Source organism: Bidens hawaiensis, unplaced genomic scaffold (genome assembly GCF_021521415.1).
Source record: "Bidens hawaiensis isolate Kalapana, Puna unplaced genomic scaffold, B.hawaiensis_p1.1 tig00036411_1, whole genome shotgun sequence".
Taxonomy (NCBI): Eukaryota; Viridiplantae; Streptophyta; class Magnoliopsida; order Asterales; family Asteraceae; genus Bidens; species Bidens hawaiensis.
This window is the reverse complement of record NW_027505411.1, coordinates 194597-208188: the sequence shown is the minus strand read 5'-3', so window position 1 is coordinate 208188 and position 13592 is coordinate 194597. Positions and strand designations below refer to the sequence as shown.

Here is a 13592-nt window from a genome sequence, read left to right as displayed (position 1 = left end):
TTGTCGGGCGGTGCGGACATTATTCTCTCTGGTCCTTTGCGTGTAGAGGTTTGTACTCTGGGGAAGATTCCTACCCAGTTGCTTCTCCGTTTCGGCAAAGCGTTTAGCTGCCGTCATGATGGCATCCCATGTGGATGGCATGCCATCTTTACCCGTCAATGTGCGGATAAGCTCTGGGTATTCGGCGCCCTGGATGAAAGCGGCGCGAACGAGATCTTCACTTATGGTGCCCAGACTCAGCTTCTTTGAGTTGAATCGAGTGATGAAGTCTAGCAAAGATTCATCCTCCTCTCTAATGCATTTGAGGATCGTCCACTACTCTTCAGTATATTTTCTCTGCTGACTGAAGTGCTGGCTGAACTTGTGCTGGAAGTCCGCCCAATCATAGATGTGGTGGACCGGTAGACGGTCAAACCACGCCCTGGCCGCTCTGACCAGCGTCATCTGGAACATATAACACCATGTGGGTTCCGTCCAGTTGCTGACGGTTGCCCCCGCTATGAATCTGTTTAGGTGATCGTCTGGGTCGGATATGCCATCATAAGTGCCGATGTTGGACATCTGTTTGGCACTCTTCGGGGCGATTGCTTCCGCAATGTCCCTTGCAAACTTGGACGTTCCCGCATTTGCAACAGTTGGCCAGAAAGTTTTGGAGAAGTCACGTGGTTCCCCCCGAGTTCCTTGGCTTAAAGGTTTCTCCAAAATTTCTTCTCGGCTGGAAGTCTGCTTCCTTACGCTTCCCTTTCGTCTTATGACGAGGGTTTGCGTCACTGTCAGATTCTTCCCACTCATCGTCTAAGTACTCGCAATCATTGCTCATGTTGAGCTGTTATCGAGTGCTTCCGAATTCGTCATTAGCCTGTTGGAGTGAACGTAAACGTTCATCCAACTCAGTTTGGAATTCTTTCTGACGTGCTTCTGCCCACGCTTTAACTTGATTAAGTGTTTGGCGGGGGAGCCTCGTCTGTTGTTTCTCCAACTGGGTATCAATGAATCCCAGGGGAGGATTGTTTACTGCACTTGTCCCGGCTTGGGTAACCGGGGTAGTGTTCGTAAAAATTGTATACTCGCCGGTGTTCCCCCCAGTAGCTGTGGTTGTGGTTACCGGAGTTTCTTGGTCACTCGTTGGCCTTGGCATCGGAGTAACCTTAACCATCTTTCCAGAGGTTTTGAAAAAACTGAGAAAGAATTAGTTCTAGCTTTATGCACGGATGGCGCCAATGAATAAACACTAAGTGACCCCGGCAGATTACGGATAATCTTAGGGTTAAGTAGATGTTTCCCACGAGGGTTAGGTCCGGCAAAGATGGTTATTCTTCTTGACCTGCAAAACAGACACCGTGAGCTCGTCACTGAGAAGGGGGGGGGGGTTCCTCCTTGTGACCACCCTCCGGCGTGAGAATCAGACTAGATCGCTCTGAATATAAGTGTATATTAAGAGAAATAGCTAGAGAAGATAAGATGATGATACCGTTCCAAGGTGTTGGAGTATTTATAGCCGAAGGTAGGTTTCCAAGCAGGTACGGCCAGCTGTATAATATTCCTTTTCCACCAACTACGGGCTATGTACGTGCCACGATGGGAGTTGGTGGGTAGGCAGCGGCTGATAGTGACATGGCCGACTGTATACTATTCCTTTTCCACCAACTACGGGCTATGTACGTGCCACGATGGGAGCTGGTGGGTAGGCAGCGGCTGATAGTGACATGGCCGGCTGTATACTATTCCTTTTCCACCAACTACGGGCTATGTACGTGCCACGATGGGAGCTGGTGGGTAGGCAGCGGCTGATAGTGACGTTTTGTACTAGAGCGTGCTCCTCCTCGTACTATTGTCGGTGAGCTGTCACCCTGTGATTGGTTCATAGGCTGCTTTGGTCAGATCTTGTCTATTTTGTCCATACCTTGGCAGGTATAGTACAAAAGATCTTCCAGAAGCGTACAGACTGGCTCTTTTGGGCGGGAATATTCCCGCCTTGCTCATTCCTTCTTCCGGTGACATTGCTGAAGTATAAGAGTTAGTGCCTCATGCGTGTAGCCTTACCGTTAGTGCGGGTAGCCTTCCTTCTTGGCTTGTACCCATAGCTGCTGGGAACAAGCAGGGTACTGTACCAAGGGAGGCTTTCCTGCGAGAACAGCTGGCTTACTGCGTGTAAGGTCTTCATCTCTCTGAGCATGGTGGGTCCTGCGGGACCAGTTAGTCTTTGCGCAGACGTACCTCTTCAATGTGTGACTTGCGGGTTCAACTGCGCTTTGCGGGGACCTACCTCTTCAAATATACTTTTAAAGATTGTACCAAAAAATATTCCAATCAAATATATAGTATTAAAGTCCATTACTAAAATCTATATTTATGTGAAATCAATGATAAAAGTCACTTATCAGCACAACATTACATGTATGAATGCTTGTATGATTTTTTTATTTTTTTATTTTGAGTTAATGGCCATTTTCGTCCCTGTGGTTTGCTACTTTCGCCACTTCAGTCCAAAATTTTTAATTTTGTCAATTTAGTCCTCATAGTTTTAAATTTTAGCCAATTACGTCCCATCCGTCTAACGGCATCCAGCTATGCCGTTAGTTTAAGGGTATTTTTGTCTTTCTCCTTTTAATTTTGAGTTAATGGTCATTTTAGTCCCTGTGGTTTGATATCTTTGCCAATTCAGTCCAAAGTTTGAAAATTTGTCAATTTAATGTTCAGTTTTTTTATTTTTTATGTTTTTTGTTTATAACCTTAAAGAGCATAATTCAAGCCCAAAACCATCGAGCAACCTCAAATACTGGTATGCATTTACTCTGTTGACAACAGTAATCATACCCCCCCCCCCTTATATTTAGTTTCTAGACATTTCCTAAAATCTTCTCCATGGTGGAATTCAATGGTAAAGTGGTCAAGGTAATTCCCTGAAATCGAATTATACACAAAAAACTAAAAATTGTTTTGTTGATTAATGTATAATAGTTGATTACGACCCAGATTTTCGTTATGATATGTTAATCTCTAAACCCTAAATATTATGCATTCATCAAAGAAACGTTTTTAGTTTTTTTCGTACAATTCGGTTTCACGGAATTGCTTTGACCACTTTACCATTGAATTCCACCTTGGGGGAGAGTTTAGGAACAGTCTAGAAACTAAATACGAGAGGAGAGGGTATGATTACTGCTGTCGACAGAGTAAATGCAGACTTGTTTTGGGCTTGGATAATGCTCTCTAGGGTTATAGAAAAAAACTGACTTAAATGAGTTAATGGCCATTTAAGTCAGTTTTTTTCTATAACCCTAGAGAGCATTATCCAAGCCCAAAACAAATCTGCATTTACTCTGTCGACAGCAGTAATCATACCCCCTCCTCTCGTATTTAGTTTCTAGACGGTTCCTAAACTCTCCCCCATGGTGGAATTCAATAGTAAAGTGGTCAAAGCAATTCCGTGAAGCCGAATTGTACGGAAAAAACTAAAAACCGTTTCTTTGATGAATGCATAATATTTAGGGTTTAGAGATTAACATATCATAACGAAAATCTGGGTCGTAATCAATTATTATACATTAATCAACAAAACAATTTTTAGTTTTTTGTGTATAATTCGATTTCAGGGAATTACCTTGACCACTTTACCATTGAATTCCACCATGGAGAAGATTTTAGAAAATGTCTAGAAGCTAAATATAAGGGGGTATGATTACTGTTGTCAACAGAGTAAATGCATACCAGTATTTGAGGTTGCTCGATGGTTTTGAGCTTGAATTATGCTCTTTAGGGTTATAAACAAAAAACATAAAAAATAAAAAAAACTGAATTAAACTGAACATTAAATTGACAAATTTTCAAACTTTGGACTGAATTGGCAAAGATATCAAACCACAGGGACTAAAATGACCATTAACTCAAAATTAAAAGGAGAAAGACAAAAATACCCTTAAACTAACGGCATAGCTAGATGCCGTTAGACGGATGAGACGTAATTGGCTAAAATTTAAAACTCTGAGGACTAAATTGACAAAATTAAAAATTTTGGACTGAAGTGGCGAAAGTAGCAAACCACAGGGACGAAAATGACCATTAACTCTTTTATTTTCTTATCAGTTGTTTACCACTTGAAATATAAATTTCTATTACGTAATAAAATCAAACTTCTACCTAAGATCGGTGTTTTGTACATTTAGAAAATCAATTCATCAAATTCTAATAAATATAAGGATAACAAGACTTAAAAATTAAACATAATTATTTAAAGATACTTATCATACACAATACTTGCAAGGATTTGAACATATCATCTTACTTTTGTAAGAAGTACACTATAACACTAAACCGATAAATCATTTATTAATTTTTATTGTGTCAACTCCTAAATATATGCTATAACAAGTTAATTATCATTTATAAAGTTATAATATAAATTTATACGTAGCATCCACTTTTTTGTACATATAAAAAATCAAGGGGTATTCTAGAGACACCCACATTTTTCTAAAAAGCCATCTATACTATAGAGTTATACGGGGTGTATTAGGTCCCCGTATACCTATACGGGAAGTATACATGGACCCAATACATCCCGTATAAGACTATACGGGCCGAGACGTATAGGAGGGTGTCTGAGTGTCCTAGTAGGACCCAAAATCAAACGAAATTGCTGCAAAGCACAGCCAAAGTATTTTTACAACTTATCTTAAACAGGGGGGTTCATTGACAACTAAACCATAGTACAAGGGAGTATAACATAACTATATTCTTACCATAGACTTTAGTATAGCATGCCCCACACTTTAGCATTTAATCCATTCCCAGCGTTAGAAGATTCACATAAAGTTACCAATTTGCCCCTCATATTCCCCTTATTTTATTGATTACAAACCCATTAAACCTTGATTCTCTCTCTTAGTCTATTTAACAAAAAATATATATATAATACTCATTTAGCTATTAATCCACAAAACGATTTAGATTTATATTCATTATTTCTATCTAATTTGTTTACTGTCCAAAATTTAAGTTTAAACCGCAAAACCAAGACCAAACAAATTAAAAAGTTAAAAAAACGAAGTTTCAGTTCTTGGTTAGGTTAACCCACTACCAAACCAAACCAAATCGAACTTTGAATACTCGTACGTTTAATCAATGCGAAGTACAAATTTATCCCACTTTCCTTAAACAAGGGGTTATCATTAACAGCTAGAACATAGTACAAGGTGTAAACCGTAACTATATCTAACCATAGATTCTAGTTACACTATATTATGCCCCACTACTTGTGGCATAATGGTAGGAGGTCTAGGTTTTTCAGTTGAGACCCATGTTTGATTTCTATACGTGTCATATTTGGTTTATTATAACAATGATGAATTTGAGCTAGGTCTTGTGCAATGCTTGCACGAGGTTGTCAGTTCGAATCCCAAGTTCACCTAGGTTTCGTCTCATCATGTGTTACGTCAGAGATTTATGCTCTTGTAACAACACAACGACTTTCAAGTAACAGACAGTGATATGATTTCCCAATATAACGCTCTAAGTGTAAACCCGGTTAGACTAAATGATTCTACAAATTTGAAGTGTGCACTAATGACAAGAAATTTACTTAAAAAAGTTGTATATAGCATGGCCCACCCTTGACCCAAAAACCCGTCCATTACCGGCGTCAGTCGGCGACGGCGCCAGAATATTCACACTAAAATTACAAATTTACCCCTCACACTCCCATTACGTATAATTGACACAATCAATCCATCACATAATAATAATAATAATAATAATAATAATAATAATAATAATAATAATAATAATAATAAACCTTCAACTCTAAGTTATTCAAATTCTCCACTTTCTGAGTTTCTTCTGCAATTTTCTAGCCATTATCAATTCACTAATTCGATTCATAATCAAATTCGATTCTTAATATTACTCGATTACCTTTAAAAGCTTTAATTACACTTGCTTTCAAGTTTCAACATTATTAATATCAGTATCAGGTTCGAATTCATTCAATTACTCACAGTTTCGTTCTAATTCTATTGCTAGTGAATCGAATTAGAGACTAATTGTTATTAATTACGCTAATTGTGTTTATGCAGGTGTTAAGACTAAAGAGCTAGGGTTACAGTTACTCTATTGCCTTTAATTACCGATCAGGTACCGATCGATCTGTGTGTTACGAAGTTTTGACTGTAGTTTATTGCATTACTATCAATGTTAAGCATCTACAGGTTTGAATTTGTTCAATTACTCACAGTTTTGTGCTATATTTGTTGCTCGTGGATCGAATTCTAACGTTATTGTTGTTGATTTTGGTAATTGTGTTTATGTAGCTAGGGTTACAGTTACTGGATTACTTTTATATGCTTTGATTATGGTTACATGATTGATATAAGTGTCTTCAGGTTTGAATTTGTTCGATTTTGTTGCAATTTTGTGCTAATTATGTTGCTCGTGGATCGAATTTAGGCGTTACTGTGGTTATGTAAGGGTTAGATTTAGGGTTACGGTTACTGGATTACTTTTGTATGCTTTGCTTACAGTTATGTGATTGATATAAGTGTCTTCAGGTTTGAATTCATTCGATTCTGATGAAATTTTGTGCTGATTTTGTTGCTCGTGGATCGGTTTTAAGCGTTATTGTTGTTAGTTTCGGTTACAGTTACTTGATTACTTCTAGATGCTTTGATTACAGTTACTTGATCGGTATAAGCATCTTCAGATTTGAATTCATTCGATTCTGTTAAAACTTTGATGCTCCGTGCTCGTGGATCGAATTTGAGCATTATCGTTGTTAATTATGCCAATTGTGTTTATGTAGCTAGGGTTATAGTTACTCAATTACTTTTGGATGCTTTGATTACAGTTACATGATTTATATAAGTGTCTTCAGGTTTGAATTCATTCGAATTCGTTGCAATTTTGTGCTAATTTTGTTGCTCGTGGATCGAATTAGAGTGTTATTGCTATTAATTTTGGTAATTTTGTTTATGTAGGAGTTAAGTGCTAGGGTTACAGTTACTTGATTCCTTTTGGATGCTTTGATTACGGTTATATGATCAATATAAGTATCTTCAGGTTCGAATTCATTCAATTTTGTGGCAATTTTGTTGTTCGTGGATCGAATTAGAGCATTATTGTTGTTGATTTTGGTAATTGTGTTTATATAGGGTTTAGAGCTAGGGTTACAGTTACTTGATTACTTCTATATGCTTTAATGACAGTTACATTATAAGTGTGTCATTTTTTAATTCATTTGATTTTTCACAATTTTGTACTAGTTTTGATGTTCGAGGATTGAATTTGAGTGTTATTATTGCTGATTTCGGTAATTGTCTTTATGTAGCTAAGGTTACAGTTACTAGATTACTTTTGGATGCTTTGAGTATCGTTACATGATTGATTTAAGTATGCTCAGGTTTGAATTCATTCGATTTTGTTGAAATTTTGTGCTAATTTTGTTGCTTGTGGATCGAGTTTGAGCGTTATTGTTGTTGATTTCGGTAATTGTGTTTATGTAGCTAGGGTTACAGTTACTCGATTACTTTTGGATGCTTTGATTACAGTTACATGATTGATATAAGCATGTTCGGGTTTGAATTCATTCGATTTTGTTGCAACTTTTTGTTGCTCGTGGATCGTATTTGAGCGTTATCGTTGTTAGTTTCGGTAATTGTGTTTATGTAGGGGTTAGAGCTAGGGTTACAGTTACTTGATTACTTCTATAGATGCTTTAATGACAGTTACATGATCGATATATGCTGAATTTATTCAATTACTCACATTTTTGTTGCAATTTGTTGCTCGTGGACCGGGTTAGTGTGTTATTGTTGTTGATTTCAGTAATTGTGTTTACGTGTAGAGCTAGGGTTACATGTGAAGTGATTGAGTTCAGCAGTTCCTCGTATAAATTTATTGTCTATTGAAAAAAATTAGTAATATAAAGAAGACATTACTTTTGGATGCTTTAATTACCATTACTCGATTACTGTCAGTTTGATGCTCATGGATCGAATTTTAGCGTTATTGTTGTAAATTTTTCGGTAATTGTGTTTACGCAGGGGTTAGAGCTAGGGTTTGAATTCACAGTTTCATTATCAATCGCACTCGATTACTTTTGGATGCTTTAATTACCGTTATATGATCGGTCTCTGGGTTATGAAGTTGTGCACTAGTTCATTGCAACAGTATCAGTATCAAGCATCTTCAGGTTTGAATTCACTTGATTATTCATAGTTTTGTAGCAATTTTGTTGCTCTGTGCATCGGATTTGGGCGTTATCTTGTTGTTAATTTCGGTAATATTGTTTACGCAGGTGTTAGAGCTAGGGTGACATGATGGGATGCGATGGTTCTCGATATTTCTATCCTCTAACCAGCTTCCAGATAGGGTTTGTACCTTTTGATTGATCAGATTTGAGTTTTAAATTGCGTTAGAAAGTGAAATTAAAGTATCAGAGGTCAGCTTTAAGGCTCTGAGTGTCTGATTTGTCTCGTTTGAGCACAAATTAGGTCTAAGTTTCACATAAATGTTAATTTGTTATGGATCTTCATTTGTGTAATTTGCAGTTATTTACTTACATTCATGTCATCAATCAATTCATGCATTTTTCTGTCAATTTTGAGTTTTAAATTGCAATAGAAAGTAAAGCTAAATGATTAGAGGTCAGCTTTAAAGCTCTGATTGTCTGATTTGTCTCTTTTGAGCACGAATTAGGGATGCGCATTTTTTACCGAATACCGGTGCCGACTGAACATAACCTGTAACGGAACAATTCAGTTTCATTGTTTACAATGGTACCGGTACTGAACCGAAAGAATTGGTATAATATTGGGTATATGATTTTACTCGTTTTTGATATCGGTATATTTCGGTACACTATCGGTTTGGTACCGATCTCATTCGCAGTGCAAATTTCAGTTTTCTACTTGAATTCATATCACATTGACTAATTAGGTCCGATTTCCACATTATTTCAGGGATTTGCAGTCGTATCTTTCAGATCTTACACTGTTCTTAGCCCCTGATAGCAAGGCGTTCTATGTATTAGTGGATAATCGGCCATGGTTGGAAGATCTGCCGTGTCGGCCTGCACAACACTTATGGCAGTTAATGGTTACCAAGGTCTGTTAGAAATCTGAATCATGTTAACAATCATCTCATGATTCTCATCTCATTTATGATTTTAGTCGCATTTGTGTTTTTAATTCATCGTTTTTAATTTTTGTTATTGATTATGTGTTCAGTCAAGGATGTCTCCTTTTGCAAACACAAGAGGGCGAAAGGGGAAGAAAGATACAAGAGTGTTTATTGAACGGGAAGTCGAATCTGAATCTTTACGCCACTCACAAAACTTGAAAAAATGGTACTCAGTGGTTAATGCTGCAACGTTATCAAGAAAGAGGGCTTTGCTACCTGTTAAAAAACTCAAGAGTTCATTGCTTGCTAATAGCAAATTGCATAGAACTTTGTTTGGGTTTATTGTGTTTCAAGTGGCGTGGGATGATGTTCGTGGTATCAATTACTTAAACGAACTTCAGGTATGGTATATCTTGCATTCCTGCCTTACTATTTCATATTTTTAAGTACTTTGTAATTGCTTAATATTAAATTGTATGCATATTTTTTGGTTTTCTAATGAGCAGACTGATACATCTCTTGCTATAGAGGCTAAATACATGAAAAGATGGGAATTTGATAGCATAAAGCAAGCAGCTAAATGCATTAACACATGGTTTCCGGGGACACAACGTGAACAGGATCTTTTGGAAGAACATCTCGACACCATGCTAGGTATGCACATTAGGGGAGAAACAGGTTTGGGTGGGGGCAGCTTCTAAAAACTGCTTATTGTGTTTTGATACGATACTTAGAGTATGTTTGGGATTGAGTTTGAAAAATGCTGATTGGCTTTTTCGAAAAGCCATTTTGAAAAGCCAGGAATTGGGGCTTCTAGAAAACTGCTTTTCAAAATGCTAAAATAAAAGGACATTTGTGATTGCCAAACACATGTTAACTTATTGGTTTTTTTGAAAACACCAATAAGCCAATAAGTTGTTTTCAAACTCAATCCCAAACATGCTCTTAGTTGTTTTTAGAGTGTTTATTGGGATTGCTTGTTTAAGCAAACTACTTAAATAGGCATATTGCATTCGTTAGGAATACTAGTTATGTTCTTGAGGAAATTTAGTTGGGACATAGTTTGATGCGATTTGATAGGGATCAAAGTTTAAAAATTATTTTTTTCCGGTCAGATAAGCCTAGTATATTACATGACTTTCTACTGGATAATCAAGTCCTGTTATTGAATATATAACACGAGTTCTTAAGGACTTCTGAAATGTTTTAGACTTGGTGTTATATAGTGTTTATTAAAGCTTTGTGCATTGCAAGTGGGCTAAATGTAAGGTCTGACATGACCTTTTTGGTGTCTTTAAACCTTTTCTAATCCTTTCATTTAGTGAATCTATATGTTGTATTCTTGTAATATGTTTGTTCTGTTATATAGTTTGTTGAATATTTATCATAAGATGGCAAAAGTATTTGCCTTTTATAGACTGTAGAGTTCGACTTTTTAATCCAAATCAACACATGTATGCTTCTTACATGATTTTAGGGAATTATGCGATTTTTGCCATTTTGACAGCCAGAATTCCTGATTTCGCCTTTAGGCACCTCATTACTGGTCATTTGTTCATTTTTATAACTGATGATTAGTAGTACTTGATTTTTATGTGAGCTTACTTGTTTTATTTATCTGCAATTATTATAGTCTACCTAGTAGTTATCAATTAACAAGTTTCATCATTTTCCCTTAATATTATTATATTAAGGTGCAGTATCACATATGTATGCCTCTTAAGAATTCCAAGTTTCATATTTCCTCTTTCAAATTTCATAATACCACATCTACCCTTTCAAAACAATAGAAACTAATATTTTCATGTTCTATATTATATAAAATAAAATCAGTTACTTATAGCAACCTTATGTGTTGAGATTTGACATTATGTAACTCATATTTAGTGTTCTAAAAGGGTAAATAACTAAATATTGTTTTGAAATTTGGAAGGGGAGATACAAAGTTTTGTACTTTTAAACAGGCAACCAGGCATATTTATGAAATCAACACGTAATTGTTACACATGAACATATAAAACATTCTATAAAGTAACACATCTCTTTTTGTTTAATACTTCTTCAGGAGATGAATTCCATGACGCTTCCAGTGAATTTCCAGACATCCACAGTACCAGTGGGCCCGGGCCTGATGGATCTCCATGTACTCCTCGCTGCAATCTCGGTGAACAAACAGAAACTTCATTAAACCAAACAAGTATACTAAAAACACCCCCTCCCAATGGACCCTACAAAAGACGAAAATTAATGTCTCCTACGTCAATTGATATCAATTCCAGTTTTTATACCGAAATAACTCATAACGACGTTTTGACACCAACAACCATTCCTTATACAAACGATTTTGAAGAACCAACCGAACCTATGGAATACAGGGATGCTCTACTTTTGTTTCGGTTCAACGATCACGACCTCCCGTTTGAACTACGAAAAATAATAGTATCCGATTTACGGTTACTAACTTTACTAGAAGCCGGTCTTCCATCATGGGTAATTTTCTGTCAATCTTACCCTGTTTTTTGTCACATTTACCGCCCGTGGATGTGCCCACTAGCTCGGTTACTATACGTAGTAATTTCCATCGTCACGGTTGTTATCGGTTTCTACGATCTATACAAAAACGTCCCTGTGCTTAAAGCCACCGCCTCACGTTTATGTGGGCCCCTTTTTGATTGGATTGAAACATGGGAAATGGTGTCGAGAATCAAGTATTTGGGTACAATGTTGTTTCTGCATAATTCTGAGAAGGCAGTTATGTGGTTCTTGATGATGACACGTACCGTTCGGTCATTTATTTCGGTTATTACACAGCCTTTAGGAGACCCGTTTTTTGAGTTAATCGAGGTTGTTCTTCCCGTTTGGAATTTGTTGATTCAAACGGGCCAACATTTATGCTCATTCGTTTGGGTTTTTGTTGAAAGTTCTTGGGATGTATTGGAAGATCTAACTAACGTCGTACTGATTCCTGTGTGGTTCATCTCTTCGGTTATTTGGACTATAGGTAAGTTAACCGACAAACCATCTCAGTTTTAGCAACCAACTTTTATATATTACTTTTATGCTTATTATAATTTTTTTTTTTAATTTTGCAGTGATGACTGTTATGTACCCGATATTTTGGTGCCTTTGGGGAATACTTTATGCTCCAGTTAGTCTCATTCTCGGTCTATCCAATTTTGTGGGGTTTGTGTATAACCAAATATACGATTTAGCTCGAGATATATGGTTGATTGCTAGTGGGGTCTTCAAGTTAGCCTCAAATGCTGAGTCAGCAGTCAACACGTATGAGGTTTCCATTTGGAGGTGTCTCTGGAACGACCTCTTTTCCCAGGTATTTTTAAACCTTAAAGTCCGCCTTTAAGCGATTAGGCCTTGACCGCCTTGTATAGTCGTATGCGGTTTATGTCATTGTGTACTTACAAATTGTCATTTTTACATTAATAGGTTTTTCGTGCCGTTCGGAGTATTTTAAACGGGCTTGTTGCGTTTTTTGCCGCTTGCAATAGACATCGATTAAGGTCAGACCGGATATTTTAGCTTGTGTGAGAGATATATTTATAATTTATTTAATACTCAGAAATCCCTATAAACTAAATATTATTATGTGTGCAGCATATATAATCATTCACAGGAGTTTATTAGAACAATCTATCAACCAGCCCACAGGCCGACGCCCTCGAATTCTAGCCATCATAGATCACCGGGATCTAGAAATCAAATCCGGGTAAGTTGCTAAAGTTCTGTAACATTTCGTATTATTTTACATTTTTATGTAATCAATTGTTTTTATTTATTAACATAACAATTTTGTTTCACAATTATTTGATGAAACTAACCCGATATAATCGGGAAAAACTGTTTTGTGGGTCGCTATAGCGGGTCGATTGCATTAAACAATGTACAATGACGAAAACATGACGGGTTATTAAAGAGTTTTATTTTTTAAATGTTTTACAGGGAGAGACTGGGGAAAGAAAGGCGGCGCATAGGAGAAATTTAAAACAGAGTTGATATCGACTTATCGAGTAATTAGTAACTAACTAGCGCGGAGTTGTATAGAACAAGTATTTATATTATGTTAATAGTCATAGGTAGATGTTTGTATAGATGTGTTTTTTCTTAATGTGTGTTCTTTGGCTGTTCATAAACCGCTAAGACCTAGTGCCCGACTTATTCATACCAAAGCAAGGCGACCGAGATAGCCATTTTGAGATTGATGTAGCCATTTTATGATTCGTATGGTTCTCGCGGATTGGTATTGGCGGTTTGGAACTTGGAGCTGATCGTGTTAACTTAATCCGGCTATTGAGCCTTAGGTTGTTTTTGCGTTGGTGGTCTACTGACAGAGACAAAGTCTCTTAAATATCCAAAGGTCTTTGTTAAGTACTAAAAAGTAAAAAATTGCGTTAAAACCGTAGCAAACCATATTTCGTTCCAAAGTAAACTAAAGTGTTAAATAAAGTTTTGTGTTAAAACCA

At 36.8% G+C, this 13592-nt stretch overlaps 1 protein-coding gene across 2 annotated transcripts; it reads left to right on the top strand.

Annotated features, from left to right (window-relative positions):
• The first annotated feature begins 5968 nt into the window (after positions 1-5968).
• Positions 5969-13220, top strand: LOC143613014 (uncharacterized). Of its 2 annotated transcripts, XM_077086847.1 has the most exons (11): positions 5969-6206; positions 8037-8185; positions 8291-8365; positions 8955-9099; positions 9222-9515; positions 9621-9768; positions 11180-12115; positions 12207-12445; positions 12559-12632; positions 12727-12838; positions 13072-13220. In XM_077086847.1, exons 3-11 carry the CDS (start codon positions 8310-8312, stop codon positions 13123-13125), a joined length of 2058 nt encoding a protein of 685 aa, XP_076942962.1. In that variant the 5' UTR covers positions 5969-6206; positions 8037-8185; positions 8291-8309; the 3' UTR covers positions 13126-13220. The 2 variants fall into 2 exon arrangements, with proteins under 2 accessions (XP_076942962.1, XP_076942961.1); XM_077086846.1 differs by lacking the exon at positions 5969-6206 and having other exon boundaries at positions 7314-8185.
• Positions 13221-13592: the final 372 nt, after the last annotated feature.

Coding starts and splice junctions, on each gene's coding strand:
- LOC143613014 (XM_077086847.1), top strand. CDS start 8,310: ATGATGGGATGCGATGGTTCTCGATATTTCTATCCTCTAACCAGCTTC. Junction 9,100..9,221: donor GGCAGTTAATGGTTACCAAG/GTCTGTTAGAAA, acceptor TTATGTGTTCAG/TCAAGGATGTCTCCTTTTGC. Junction 9,769..11,179: donor ACATCTCGACACCATGCTAG/GTATGCACATTA, acceptor ATACTTCTTCAG/GAGATGAATTCCATGACGCT.